Below are 15,989 nucleotides of genomic sequence, written 5' to 3'. Positions count from 1 at the left end.
CTCCATCTATACAGTACATGTATATACAGGACCCCCTACTCCATCTATACAGTACATGTATATACAGGACCCCCTACTCCAACTATACAGTAAATGTATACAGGGACCCCTACTCCATCTATACAGTACATGTATACAGGGACCCCTACTCCATCTATACAGTACATGTATACAGGACCCCCTACTCCATCTATACAGTACATGTATATACAGGGCACTACAGGTATAGCAAACTGTGACTGGGTAACACTGCCACACCAGACCTGACCAATACCGCCATACTGTGACTGGAGAACACCGCCACACCAGACCTGACCAATACCGCCACACTGTGACTGGATAACACTGCCACACCAGACCTGACCAATACCACCATACTGTGATGGGATAACACTGTCATAACACACCTGACCAATACCACCATACTATGACTGGAAAAAACTGCTATACCACACCTGACCAATACCGCCATACTGTGACTGGATAACACTGCCATACCAGACCTGACCAATACCGCCATACTGTGACTGGATAGCACTGCCATACCAGACATGACCAATACCGACACACTGTGACTGAATAACACTGCCATACAAGACCTGATCAAAGATTTTCTGGCAAGTCTGAACGGGAGGGTACTGCCTCTCTGCAAGGTGCTACCCTATGCACCAGACCATGGGTGCCTAATGGTAAATACGACCCTGCAGGTATACAGGACACTACAGGACCCCAAAACCATACACTACAAGTGCACGGGACCTCCACCAACTATATACTACAGGTATACAGGACCCCAAAATATACACTACAGGTATACAGGACCTACACCAACTCTATACTACAGGTATACAGCACCTTCACCAACTCTTTACTACAGGTATACAGGACCCCAAAGCTATATACTACAGGTATACAGGAACTCCACCAACTATATACTACAGGTATACAGGACCCCAAACTATACACTACAGGTATACAGGACCCCAAAGCTATATACTACAGGTATACAGGAACTCCACCAACTATATACTACAGTTATACAGGACCCTCAAACTATGCACTACAGGTATACAGGACCCCCGAACTATATACTACAGGTATAGAAGACCTCCACCAATTATACACTATAGGTATCCAGGACCCTCAAACTATAAACTACAGGTATACAAGACCTCCACCAACTATACATTACAGGTATACAGCACCAACTATATACTACAGGTAGACAGGACCCCCTGAACTATACAGTTCAGGTATACAGGACCTTCACCAACTGTACACTGCAGGTATACAGGACCTCCCTCAACTATACACTACAGGTATACAGCCCCCCCCCCCCAACTACACACTACAGGTACACAGGACCCCCCCCAACTATGCACTACAGATATGCGAGACCCCTAAAAACTATACATTGTGGGTATACAGAACCCCTCCAACTATGCACTACAGGTATACACTAATTCCACTGATTAACTTAGATGAAACAATACCTTTAGCTTGGCCTCCTGGGCACCTTAGAACAAATCTAATTAACAAACTGACACTTTATACCCGGGCAGCGCCGGGTACATTTTCTAGTATACACTATATACTGCAGGAGTGACATCACCGCCGTGTGTATATACACTATATGCTGCAGGAGTGACATCACCGCTGTGTGTATATACACTATATACTGCAGGAGTGTCATCACCGCCATGTGTGTATATACATTATATACTGCAGGAGTGACATCACCGCCGTGTGTGTATATACACTATATACTGCAGGAGCGACATCACCGCCGTGTGTATATATACACTATATGCTGCAGGAGTGACATCACCGCTGTGTGTATACATACACTATATACTGTGAGTAGTTACATAGAAATATGGTTGAAAAAAGACACATGTCCATCAAGTTCAACCAAGGAGGGGATGGATACAGGGAAGGGGGAGGGGTGATAGGCTCTATACATACAGGGAAGGGGGAGGAGTGATGGGCGCTATACATACAGGGAAGGGGGAGGGGTGATGATAGGCTCTATACATACAGGGAAGGGGGAGGGGTGATGATAGGTTCTATACATACAGGGAAGGGGGAGGGGTGATAGGCGCTATACATACAGGGAAGGGGGAGGGGTGATAGGCTCTATACATACAGGGAAGGGGGAGGGGTGATAGGCTCTATACATACAGGGAAAGGGGAGGGGTGATTATATAAAGGCTCTATATATATATACACAGGGAAGGGGGAGGGGTGATAGGCTCTATATATATACAGGGAAGGGGGAGGGGTGATAGGCTCTATACATACAGGGAAGGGGGAGGGGTGATAGGCTCTATACATACAGGGAAGGGGGAGGGGTGATAGGCTCTATACATACAGGGAAAGGGGAGGGGTGATAGGCTCTATATATATATATATATACAGGGAAGGGGGAGGGGTGATGATAGGCTCTATACATACAGGGAAGGGGGAGGGGTGATAGGCTCTATACATACAGGGAAGGGGGAGGGGTGATAGTACTATACATACAGGGAAGGGGGAGGGGTGATAGTACTATACATACAGGGAAGAGGGAGGGATGATAGGCTCTATACATACAGGGAAGGGGGAGGGGTGATAGGCTCTATACATACAGGGGAGGGGGAGGGGTGATAGGCTCTATACATACAGGGAAGGGGGAGGGGTGATAGGCTCTATACATACAGGGAAGGGGGAGGGGTGATAGTACTATACATACAGGGAAGGGGGAGGGGTGATAGTACTATACATACAGGGAAGGGGGAGGGATGATAGGCTCTATACATACAGGGAAGGGGGAGGGGTGATAGGCTCTATACATACAGGGAAGGGGGAGGGGTGATAGGCGCTATACATACAGGGAAGGGGGAGGGGTGATAGGCTCTATACATACAGGGAAGGGGGAGGGGTGATAGGCGCTATACATACAGGGAAGGGGGAGGGGTGATAGGCTCTATACATACAGGGAAGGGGGAGGGGTGATAGGCTCTATACATACAGGGAAGGGGAGGGGTGATAGGCTCTATACATATGTATTTAAGTGATTGTGCTCTAAGATTTCGTCTCTCCTGTTGTGAAGCATACCTTCGGGATCCAGCAGCCTGGTGACCCCCAGATCCCGCTCGGCCACGGTGAAGGCCTGGTCCAGGTTCTCAATGTTGGTCTGGCGGTAGACTCTGTTCATGTCGATCAGCATGGGTCTGTGGATAGAACGGACACCTTTCAGTCATGTACTGGAGAAAGTGCTGAGAGGCTGACAATCTAGGCCTGTATACATCAGGCATCACTGGATATACAGCGTATACTGTGCTCCAGGGGGTCTCCAGTCATATCAACCCTATACATGATCCATATTCAGAGCTATAACAGAGTCTGAGCCTACGGAGGATGGATACAGTCAGGGATCCTACTACTGGCCTGTCCTTAGTATACAAACTCCCAGCATGCAACGCTCCAGCCACGGGTAGTCACTACACAATGAATGACCGTAATGTGATATAGTGTAAGACGGTACCACGCCCTGTAATGTGAATGGAGGAATATAGAGAAAGAGACATATATGGGAGAGAAGGAGGGGGGGGGCATATCATACAGGAGAGGAGGAGGAGGAGGAGAGTGACATATCATACAGAAGAGGAGGAGGAGGAGGAGGAGGAGGAGGAGGAGGAGGAGAGGGACATATCATACAGGAGAGGAGGAGGAGGAGAGGGACATATCATACAGAAGAGGAGGAGGAGGAGGAGGAGGAGGAGAGGGACATATCATACAGGAGAGGAGGAGGAGGAGGAGGAGGAGGAGGAGAGTGACATATCATACAGAAGAGGAGGAGGAGGAGGAGAGGGACATATACAGGAGAGGAGGAGGAAGAGAGATACATATCATACAGGAGAGGAGGAGGAGGAGAGATACATATCATACAGGAGAGGAGGAGGAGGAAGAGAGATACATATCCTAGAGGAGAGGAGGAGAGGGACAGATACATGAGAGGAGGAGGGGGACATATACAGAAGAGGAGGAGGAGAAAGAGAGATACATATCATACAGGAGAGGAGGAGGAAGAGAGATACATATCATACAGGAGAGGAGGAGGAGGAGGAGGAGGAGAAGAAAGAGATACATATCATACAGGAGAGGAGGAGAGGGACAGATACATGAGAGGAGGAAGAGGAGACGGACATATCATACAGGAGAGGAGAAGAGGGACATATGATACAAGGGAGGAGGAGAAGAGGGACATATCATACAAGGGAGGAGGAGAAGAGGGACATATCACACAGGAGAGGAGGAGGAGAGGGACAATTCACACAGGAGAGGAGGAAGAGAGGGACATATACAGGAGAGGAGGAGTAGAGGGACATATCATACAGGAGAGGATGAATAGGAGAGGAACATATCATACAGGAGAGGAGGAAGAGGAGAGGAACATATACAGGAGAGGAGGAGGAGGAGGGGAGGGACATATCATACAGGAGGAGGAGGAGAGGGACATATGATACAGGAGGAGGAGGAGGAGGAAGAGGAGAAGAGGGACATATCATACAGCAGAGGAGGAGAGGGACATATGATACAGGAGGAGGAGGAGGAGAAGAGGGACATATCATACAGGAGAGGAGGAGAAGAGGGGCATATCATATAGGAGGAGGAGGAGGAGGAGGAGAGGGATATATACAGGAGGAGGAGGAGAGGGACATATCATACAGGAGAGGAGGAGAGGGACATATCATACAGGAGGAGGAGGAGAAGAGGGACATATCATACAGGAGAGGAGGAGAAGAGGGACATATACAGGAGAGGAGGAGAAGAGGGACATATCACAAAGGAGAGGAGGAGGGGGGCATATCATATAGGAGGAGGAGGAGGAGGAGAGGGATATATACAGGAGGAGGAGGAGAGGGACATATCATACAGGAGAGGAGGAGAGGGACATATCATACAGGAGGAGGAGGAGAAGAGGGACATATCATACAGGAGAGGAGGAGAAGAGGGACATATCATACAGGAGAGGAGGAGAAGAGGGGCATATCATATAGGAGGAGGAGGAGGAGGAGAGGGATATATACAGGAGGAGGAGGAGAGGGACATATCATACAGGAGAGGAGGAGAGGGACATATCATACAGGAGGAGGAGGAGAAGAGGGACATATCATACAGGAGAGGAGGAGAAGAGGGACATATACAGGAGAGGAGGAGAAGAGGGACATATCACAAAGGAGAGGAGGAGGGGGGCATATCATATAGGAGGAGGAGGAGGAGGAGAGGGATATATACAGGAGGAGGAGGAGAGGGACATATCATACAGGAGAGGAGGAGAGGGACATATCATACAGGAGGAGGAGGAGAAGAGGGACATATCATACAGGAGAGGAGGAGAAGAGGGACATATACAGGAGAGGAGGAGAAGAGGGACATATCATACAGGAGAGGAGGAGAGGGACATATCACAAAGGAGAGGAGGAGGGGGGCATATCATATAGGAGGAGGAGGAGGAGGAGGAGGAGAGGGACATATCATACAGGAGGAGGAGGAGAGGAACATATACAGGAGAGGAGGAAGAGGAGAGGGACATATCACACAGGAGCGGAGGAGGAGGAGGAAGAGAGGGACATATCATACAGGAGAGGAGGAGAGGGACATATACATGAGAGGAGGAGAGGGACATATACATGAGAGGAGGAGGAGAGGGACATATACAGGAGGAGGAGGAGGGGGACATATACAGGAGAGGAGGAGGAGGAGAGGGACATATACAGGAGAGGAGGAGGAGGAGGAGAGGGACATATACAGGAGGAGGAGGAGGGGGACATATACAGGAGAGGAGGAGGAGGAGAGGGACATATACAGGAGAGGAGGAGGAGGAGAGGGACATATACAGGAGGAGGAGGAGGGGGACATATACAGGAGAGGAGGAGGAGGAGAGGGACATATACAGGAGGAGGAGGAGGGGGACATATACAGGAGAGGAGGAGGAGGAGGGGGACATATACAGGAGGAGGAGGAGGAGGAGGGGGACATATACAGGAGAGGAGGAGGAGGAGAAGAGGGACATATCATACAGGAGAGGGACACATGTTGGCGGGTATATAACACCGTACACACACACGACAGCCTTGTGTCCCCCCTTATGTGTTACCTCTGGGATCTCCACAACCTCCCACCTCCCACCTCGGGGGTCTGCACCGCCTCACACCTCCCGCCTCGGGGGTCTGCACCGCCTCACACCTTCCGCCTCGGGGGGCTGCGCCGCCTCACACCTCCCGCCTCGGGGGTCTGCGCCGCCTCACACCTCCCGCCTCGGGGGTCTGCACCGCCTCACACCTTCCGCCTCGGGGGTCTGCACCGCCTCACACCTCCCGCTTCGGGGGTCTGCGCTGCCCCCCACCCCACCTCCAGCCCCAGGGGGGTCGTACATCTCTTTCAGCAGAAGCTCGGAGCGGATGGAGTAGACTGAGCCCAGGTAGGTGCTGCCCCACTCCGCCACCCCCTCCCCCATGGAGCTGGAGCCATTTTCGGAGGATACGTCCTCGCAGAGCATCACCACGCTGTCCAGGGGCGGAGCGGACGGCCATGTCCCCGGGGGCTCCTCCGCAGGCCTCCTCTGCTTCCCTCTCCTCCTCTTCTGTCTCTCCTGAGGCATTATGGGGGTCCTCAGCGGCCGGGCTGGTCTCCGCTCATACTGCGCCGCTGCTGGTGTGTGTGCCACGGCTGGATGTGAGAGACGCAGCTCAGGGCGTGCCGCCTCCCCCGCTGCTACATGTTCCACCAGGATAAAAGGAGGAGGAAGACGCGGCCTCCGGCTACAGAACTGCAGCTCCACCTGAGCTCTGCAACGCTCTGCAGCAGCCCCAGCATCCCAGCGGGGAGGAACGCTCTGCAGCAGCCCCAGCATCTCAGCGGGGAGGAACGCTCTGCAGCAGCCCCAGCATCCCAACTGGGAGGAACGCTCTGCAGCAGCCCCAGCATCCCAGCGGGGAGGAACGCTCTGCAGCAGCCCCAGCATCCCAGCGGGGAGGAACGCTCTGCAGCAGCCCCAGCATCCCAGCGGGGAGGAACGCTCTGCAGCAGCCCCAGCATCCCAGCGGGGAGGAACGCTCTGCAGCAGCCCCAGCATCCCAGCGGGGAGGAACGCTCTGCGGCAGCCCCAGCATCCCAGCGGGGAGGAACGCTCTGCGGCAGTCCCAGCATCCCAGCGGGGAGGAACGCTCTGCGGCAGCCCCAGCATCCCAGCGGGGAGGAACGCTCTGCGGCAGCCCCAGCATCCCAGCGGGGAGGAACGCTCTGCGGCAGCCCCAGCATCCCAGCGGGGAGGAACGCTCTGCGGCAGTCCCAGCATCCCAGCGGGGAGGAACGCTCCGCGGCAGTCCCAGCATCCCAGCGGGGAGGAACGCTCCGCGGCAGCCCCAGCATCCCAGCGGGGAGGAACGCTCTGCAGCAGCCCCAGCATCCCAGCGGGGAGGAACGCTCTGCAGCAGCCCCAGCATCCCAACTGGGAGGAACGCTCTGCAGCAGCCCCAGCATCCCAGCGAGGAGGAACGCTCTGCAGCAGCCCCAGCATCCCAGCGGGGAGGAACGTTCTGCAGCAGCCCCAGCATCCCAGCGGGGAGGAACGCTCTGCAGCAGCCCAGCGGGGAGGAACGCTCTGCGGCACTCCCAGCATCCCAGCGGGGAGGAACGCTCTGCGGCAGCCCCAGCATGCCAGCGGGGAGGAACGCTCTGCGGCAGCCCCAGCATCCCAGCGGGGAGGAACGCTCTGCGGCAGTCCCAGCATCCCAGCGGGGAGGAACGCTCTGCGGCAGTCCCAGCATCCCAGCGGGGAGGAACGCTCTGCAGCAGTCCCAGCATCCCAGCGGGGAGGAACGCTCTGCAGCAGTCCCAGCATCCCAGCGGGGAGGAACGCTCTGCAGCAGTCCCAGCATCCCAGCGGGGAGGAACGCTCTGCAGCAGTCCCAGCATCCCAGCGGGGAGGAACGCTCTGCAGCAGTCCCAGCATCCCAGCGGGGAGGAACGCTCTGGGGCAGTCCTAGCATCCCAGCGAGGAGGAACGCTCTGCAGCAGCCCCAGCATCCCAGCGGGGAGGAACGCTCTGCGGCAGTCCCAGCATCCCAGCGGGGAGGAACGCTCTGCGGCAGCCCCAGCATCCCAGCGGGGAGGAACGCTCTGCAGCAGCCCCAGCATCCCAACGGGGAGGAACACTCTGCAGCAGCCCCAGCATCCCAACTGGGAGGAACGCTCTGCAGCAGCCCCAGCATCCCAGCGGGGAGGAACGCTCTGCAGCAGCCCCAGCATCCCAGCGGGGAGGAACGCTCTGCAGCAGCCCCAGCATCCCAGCGGGGAGGAACGCTCTGCAGCAGCCCCAGCAGCCCAGCGGGGAAGAACGCTCTGCGGCACTCCCAGCATCCCAGCGGGGAGGAACGCTCTGCAGCAGCCCCAGCATGCCAGCGGGGAGGAACGCTCTGCGGCAGTCCCAGCATCCCAGCGGGGAGGAACGCTCTGCAGCAGCCCCAGCATCCCAACTGGGAGGAACGCTCTGCAGCAGCCCCAGCATCCCAGCGGGGAGGAACGCTCTGCAGCAGCCCCAGCATCCCAGCGGGGAGGAACGTTCTGCAGCAGCCCCAGCATCCCAGCGGGGAGGAACGCTCTGCAGCAGCCCAGCGGGGAGGAACGCTCTGCGGCAACCCCAGCATCCAAGCGGGGAGGAACGCTCTGTCTGCACAGTGTATCAGTGCAGACAGTCCTCTATGTGCTGAGGGGATGTTACAGTGTATCAGTGCAGACAGTCCTCTATGTGCTGAGGGGATGTTACAGTGTATCAGTGCAGACAGTCCTCTCCTCTATGTGCTGAGGGGATGTTACAGTGTGTCAGTGCAGACAGTCCTCTCCTCTATGTGCTGAGGGGATGTTACAGTGTATCAGTGCAGACAGTCCTCTATGTGCTGAGGGGATGTTACAGTGTATCAGTGCAGACAGTCCTCTATGTGCTGAGGGGATGTTACAGTGTATCAGTGCAGACAGTCCTCTATGTGCTGAGGGGATGTTACAGTGTATCAGTGCAGACAGTCCTCTCCTCTATGTGCTGAGGGGATGTTACAGTGTATCAGTGCAGACAGTCCTCTCCTCTATGTGCTGAGGGGATGTTACAGTGTATCAGTGCAGACAGTCCTCTATGTGCTGAGGGGATGTTACAGTGTATCAGTGCAGACAGTCCTCTATGTGCTGAGGGGATGTTACAGTGTATCAGTGCAGACAGTCCTCTATGTGCTGAGGGGATGTTACAGTGTATCAGTGCAGACAGTCCTCTCCTCTATGTGCTGAGGGGATGTTACAGTGTATCAGTGCAGACAGTCCTCTCCTCTATGTGCTGAGGGGATGTTACAGTGTATCAGTGCAGACAGTCCTCTATGTGCTGAGGGGATGTTACAGTGTATCAGTGCAGACAGTCCTCTATGTGCTGAGGGGATGTTACAGTGTATCAGTGCAGACAGTCCTCTATGTGCTGAGGGGATGTTACAGTGTATCAGTGCAGACAGTCCTCTCCTCTATGTGCTGAGGGGATGTTACAGTGTATCAGTGCAGACAGTCCTCTATGTGCTGAGGGGATGTTACAGTGTATCAGTGCAGACAGTCCTCTATGTGCTGAGGGGATGTTACAGTGTATCAGTGCAGACAGTCCTCTCCTCTATGTGCTGAGGGGATGTTACAGTGTATCAGTGCAGACAGTCCTCTCCTCTATGTGCTGAGGGGATGTTACAGTGTATCAGTGCAGACAGTGCTCTCCTCTATGTGCTGAGGGGATGTTACAGTGTATCAGTGCAGACAGTCCTATGTGCTGAGGGGATGTTACAGTGTATCAGTGCAGACAGTCCTCTATGTGCTGAGGGGATGTTACAGTGTATCAGTGCAGACAGTCCTCTATGTGCTGAGGGGATGTTACAGTGTGTCAGTGCAGACAGTCCTCTCCTCTATGTGCTGAGGGGATGTTACAGTGTGTCAGTGCAGACAGTCCTCTATGTGCTGAGGGGGTGTTACAGTGTATCAGTGCAGACAGTCCTCTATGTGCTGAGGGGATGTTACAGTGTATCAGTGCAGACAGTCCTCTCCTCTATGTGCTGAGGGGATGTTACAGTGTATCAGTGCAGACAGTCCTCTATGTGCTGAGGGGGTGTTACAGTGTATCAGTGCAGACAGTCCTCTATGTGCTGAGGGGATGTTACAGTGTATCAGTGCAGACAGTCCACTGTGTTCCGTACAGCGTGGACCCCAGGCTGATACCCTGTAACAAACCCTCAGCTTTGTGGTGCTGTAAGCAGAGTGGGGGCCCGGTTCCTGCCCCCCGGTGGTGCGTGTTCCGGGCTCAGCGTCGCCCTCACACCCCGCAGGCTCAGACCTGCCCTCATTACCCTCATTGTTCAGCAGCCGCCATTGTTCTTGGCTGATAGATGAAATCTTGTTACAGCAGGAGCGTAATAATCCCCAGAATGTGACACGCCAGCCAGGCGAGACGCTCTGCAGCGAGACTGTACTAGGCATGTAAAGAGACGTGATGATATACATTAATCCCATCAGACAGATGCTCTGCAGAACACTGTGCTCTATACACCAACATGGATGAGATGCTCTGCAGAACACTGTGCTCTACACACCAGCATGGATGAGATGCATTGTATGAGATGCATTGTATGTCTGCGGTGGTGAGATGCCGACGTTTCGAATTTCAACACGCCTTCCAAATAAAATCAGAAGAATTTGTTGTGCGTCGGCCCGAGGGGCCGGATTCCTCTCCATGGAGAGACAACCAATGACAGGGAAGGAGCCCAGGAGCCCAACCCGCCTGGACCCTGCCTTACTTGTGACGGTGGATGATGGCGTTGAAGAGGCGTCCGTCCCTCCAGCTGGCAGTGAAGTTATCGCAGCGCAGCCCCTGGTAGCCCTCAGTCATCCGCTGAGACCACAGCAGCAGCTTCTCCTTAGCCGTCATGTCCTCCGACTGACCGCTCACCTGGATGTCCGAAATCTGCAGAGACAGAGAGAGGTGAGGACTACTACCCTCATCATCATCATCAGTGCAGGGAGAGGTGAGGACTACTACCCTCATCATCATCATCATCATCATCAGTGTAGGGAGAGGTGAGGACTAGTACCCTTATCAGTATAGGGAGAGGTGAGGACTACTACCCTCATCATCATCAGTGCAGGGAGAGGTGAGGACTACTACCCTCATCATCATCAGTGCAGGGAGAGGTGAGGACTACTACCCTCATCATCATCAGTGCAGGGAGAGGTGAGGACTACTACCCTCATCATCATCAGTGCAGGGAGAGGTGAGGACTACTACCCTCATCATCATCAGTGCAGGGAGAGGTGAGGACTACTACCCTCATCATCATCAGTGCAGGGAGAGGTGAGGACTACTACCCTCATCATCATCAGTGCAGGGAGAGGTGAGGACTACTACCCTCATCATCATCAGTGCAGGGAGAGGTGAGGACTACTACCCTCATCATCATCAGTGTAGGGAGAGGTGAGGACTAGTACCCTTATCATCAGTGCAGGGAGAGGTGAGGACTACTACCCTCATCATCATCAGTGTAGGGAGAGGTGAGGACTACTACCATCATCATCATCATCAGTGTAGGGAGAGGTGAGGACTAGTACCCTTATCAGTATAGGGAGAGGTGAGGACTACTACCCTCATCATCATTAGTGTAGGGAGAGGTGAGGACTAGTACCCTCATCAATACCGGGAGAGGTGAGGACTACTACCCTCATTATCATCAGTGCAGGGAGATGTGAGGACCACTACCCTCATCATCAGTACAGGGAGAGGTGAGGACTACTACCCTTATGATCATCAGTAGTGCAGCGAGAGGTGAGAACTACTAACCTCATCATCAGTACAGGGAGAGGTGAGGACTATTACCCTCATCATCATCAGTAGTGCAGGGAGAGGTGAGGACTACTACCCTCATCATCAGTAGTGCAGGGAGAGGTGAAAACTACTACCCTCATCATCAGTACAGGGAGAGGTGAGGACTACTACCCTCATCATCAGTGCAGGGAGAGGTGATGGCTTATTACCATTATCATCAGTGTCTTTGTCTCTTAGATTGACAGGCCGCCGGGGGGGGTGGGGTGATCAGAGTGACAGGTCGGGGTGGGGGGGTTGGGGGGGGATTTGGGGGGCATCAGAGTGACAGGCGGCCGGTGTGTGTGGGGGGGGATTAGGGGGGGTGTCAGAGTGACAGGCGGACGGGCTGTACAGGAGGCGTCCGCACACATCACAGTGGTGTGGGACTTGGCAATCTCAGTGCGGCTCTGCGGGGACTACAGATCCCAGCCGGCAGGGGCTGCATGTCACTCCTCTTATCACATCCGTCAAGGCCCAGTTTTGCCTGCAGGTGGCACCATTATCAAGGACCCTTCCATGAAGGTGCCCCCCAGCCTGGCACGGGGAGGAGGAGGGGGTGAGTGACCGCACCCTCTGCACACAGCCGCTCACACTCACCTGGAAGTGAAGGATGATGGTCCAGATCAGGCCGAGCGTCAGCTTGGGGTTCCCGTCTGCAATGTCGTCATTGCGGATGTTCACCAACTTCACCTGTAAGGGCAACATAGCAGAACTGAGCGGGCGGCAGGGCTGGAGGAAGCAGGTGGTGGGGGGAAGCAGCAGGTGTGGGGGTGGACCCTTACCTGTCGCAGCTTCAGGAAATCCAGAGCAATCTGCACATTCTGCAGCTTGTGGAAGCGCATGCGACCCTTCTCCCGGGGCTGCAATGTGAGAAAAAGCGGGTTACAAGATTGCAGATGGCACAAGGCACACGTGACCACACACACACACAGACGTGGTGGAGTCATGCCTGCAGCACCGGACAGCACCCCCCACAGCCACACCGGACGCAGATAATCCATTGGGAAATGCTACAGGATTAGTATGAGCTGCCATCATGACACGGGCGCAGTGACGTATCCCAATCCTGGTGCAAACACACACAGTGACATCCCAATCCTGGTGCAAACACACACAGTGACATCCCAATCCTGGTGCAAACACACACACACACACACACACACAGTGACATCCCAATCCTGGTGCGCGCGCACACACACACACACACACAGTGACATATCACACACACACGCGCACACACAGTGACATATACCAATCCTGGTGTGCGCACACACACACACACACACACACACACAGTGACATATCACACACACACACGCACACACACACACAGTGACATATACCAATCCTGGTGCGCGCACACACACACACACACACACACACACACACAGTGACATATCACACACACACACGCACAGTGACATATCACACACACACACGCACAGTGACATATCACACACACACACACACACACAGTGACATATCACACACACACACGCACAGTGACATATCACACACACACACGCACACACACACACAGTGACATATCACACACACACACGCACACACACACACAGTGACATATACCAATCCTGGTGCGCGCACACACACACACACAGACACACACACACACACACACACACAGTTACATTCTTCGCACAGAAATATTCCCGGAACGCTGGGCTCGGCCATAAAGGGACATTGAGGAAATCCCATGGACGTCGGCCCGGTCAGAGCGCTTCCTGTGAAGAAAGACCATCAGAGACGGCCGGTGGGAGGAAATGGGGATTCACATTAAGCCCTCGGCACATTGTCACACGTCACCTCTGCTGTGATCGGCCACTGAACAACAGCCGTCCCTTCCTCATCCAATATGGCGGCTCTCCTGCTGGCGTCCTATGGATCAGTGACACTGTGCGGTGGTCATATCTGCTGTGTCACCTGATCACTTGTGATAACGGGCAGGGGGTAGGGCCATGCATCACCAGCCAATCAACAACCATCCCATAACAAGACTCTCCAATCACAAGTTAGCGCTGGTTTTAACATCAATCTGATTGGCTGATTCTAGTGTGTCATCACTGACCATGTGACCAAGGGGGTACTATACAGTGGTACCTCGGTGTAAGAGCATTGCTTTGGTGTAAGAGCTCCCTGTACTGGGTGGGAGGAGGGGGAGGGGAGGGGCATGGTCTGCATAGCGGGGTCTACAGCCCTGTACTCTGACCCAGGAAGTCTCCATCACCTTCCAAATCATAGCAGATCCACTTCAGGCTGGGGCTTACATCAGAGGACAGGACTGTGGAGGTAATCTCTCCATAGCTGTAACCCCTCTCTCCCCGGACAGAGAGCGCTGCATGTATGTGCCCACATCTGTCCTGCTCATTCCTTCATGCTCCCTGCAGTCTCTGTCCGCCCTTGTTTCCCATCCTCTCCATTCCTGCTATAATGTGCCTGCAATCACACTCAGCTATACACAGTGCTGCTATAATGTGCTTGCACTCACATTCAGCTATACACACTGCTGCTATAATGTGCCTGCACTTACACTCAGCTATACACACTGCTGTATAGAAAAGTCTCTGTCACTGTCCTCCTGAACAGCTCTGTGATTCCCACTTCCTGAGTGGTCCATGCTGAACACACAACCCCCCCATTGCTGTCATGTGACCACACAGACTTCTGACAGCAGCCCTGCTTGTCTATTCTAGCCTGTTGTACTACGCTACTGCATTATGAGGATCTGCAGTTCCATCCTGCATCTACAAGCTGCTGCTGTGTTATCAGGGTTATATAGTTACTATACATTATATACCACATGCTGCTATACTGTAGAGTAACTTATATATCACATATCCAGCTGCTGTGTTATCAGGGTTATACAGTTACTATACATTATACACCACATGCTGCTATACTGTACAGTAACTTATATATCACATATCCAGCTGCTGCTGTGTTATCAGGGTTATACAGTTACTATACATTATATACCCCAAGCTGCTATACTGTACAGTAACTTATATATCACATATCCAGCTGCTGTGTTATCAGGGTTATACAGTTACTATACATTAGATACCACATGCTGCTATACTGTACAGTAACTTATATATCACATATCCAGCTGCTGTGTTATCAGGGTTATACAGTTACTATACATTATATACCACATGCTGCTTTACTGTACAGTAACTTATATATCACATATCCAGCTGCTGTGTTATCAGGGTTATACAGTTACTATACATTATATACCACATGCTGCTATACTGTACAGTAACTTATATATCACATATCCAGCTGCAGGGTTATCAGGGTTATACAGTTACTATACATTATACACCACATGCTGCTATACTGTACAGTAACATATATCACATATCCAGCTGCTGTGTTATCAGGGTTATAGTTACTATACATTATACACCACATGCTGATTGCTATACTGTACAGTAACTTATATATCACCTATCCAGCTGCTGCTGTGTTATCAGGGTTATACAGTTACTATACATTATATACCACATGCTGATTGCTATACTGTACAGTAACTTATATATCACATATCCAGCTGCTGCAGTGTTATCAGGGTTATACAGTTACTATACATTATATACCACATGCTGCTATACTGTACAGTAACATATATGACATATCCAGCTGCTGTGTTATCAGGGTTATACAGTTACTATACATTATATACCACATGCTGCTATACTGTACAGTAACTTATATATCACATATCCAGCTGCTGTGTTATCAGGGTTATACAGTTACTGTACATTATATACCACATGCTGATTGCTATACTGTACAGTAACTTATATATCACATATCCAGCTGCAGTGTTATCAGGGTTATACAGTTACTATACATTATATACCACATGCTGCTATACTGTACAGTAACTTATATATCACATATCCAGCTGCTGCAGTGTTATCAGGGTTATACAGTTACTATACATTATACACCACATGCTGCTATACTGTACAGTAACTTATATATCACATATCCAGCTGCTGTGTTATCAGGGTTATACAGTTACTATACATTATATACCACATGCTGC

The 15,989-nt window shown here is 52.6% G+C and overlaps 1 protein-coding gene across 25 annotated transcripts in view; it reads right to left on the bottom strand.

Annotated features, from left to right (window-relative positions):
• PLEC (plectin) overlaps positions 1-15,989 on the bottom strand; it is a 297,784-nt gene that overhangs the window by 72,176 nt on the left and 209,619 nt on the right. For 24 of the 25 annotated variants that reach the window (XM_069956882.1, XM_069956901.1, XM_069956883.1 and 21 more), the window contains 4 exons: positions 12,697-12,774; positions 12,512-12,604; positions 10,854-11,020; positions 3,097-3,212 (listed from right to left, as the gene is read on the bottom strand). In XM_069956882.1, coding sequence (XP_069812983.1) covers positions 3,097-3,212; positions 10,854-11,020; positions 12,512-12,604; positions 12,697-12,774 — 454 coding nt within the window. Of the gene's footprint in view, positions 1-3,096; positions 3,213-6,419; positions 6,708-10,853; positions 11,021-12,511; positions 12,605-12,696; positions 12,775-15,989 lie in introns of those variants that run through there. The other variant, XM_069956900.1, reaches the window with a different exon arrangement.

Source organism: Dendropsophus ebraccatus, chromosome 2 (assembly GCF_027789765.1).
Source record: "Dendropsophus ebraccatus isolate aDenEbr1 chromosome 2, aDenEbr1.pat, whole genome shotgun sequence".
Lineage (NCBI taxonomy): Eukaryota > Metazoa > Chordata > Amphibia > Anura > Hylidae > Dendropsophus > Dendropsophus ebraccatus.
The sequence above is the reverse complement of the archived record's forward strand: the minus strand, read 5'-3'. Positions and strand labels throughout refer to the sequence as shown.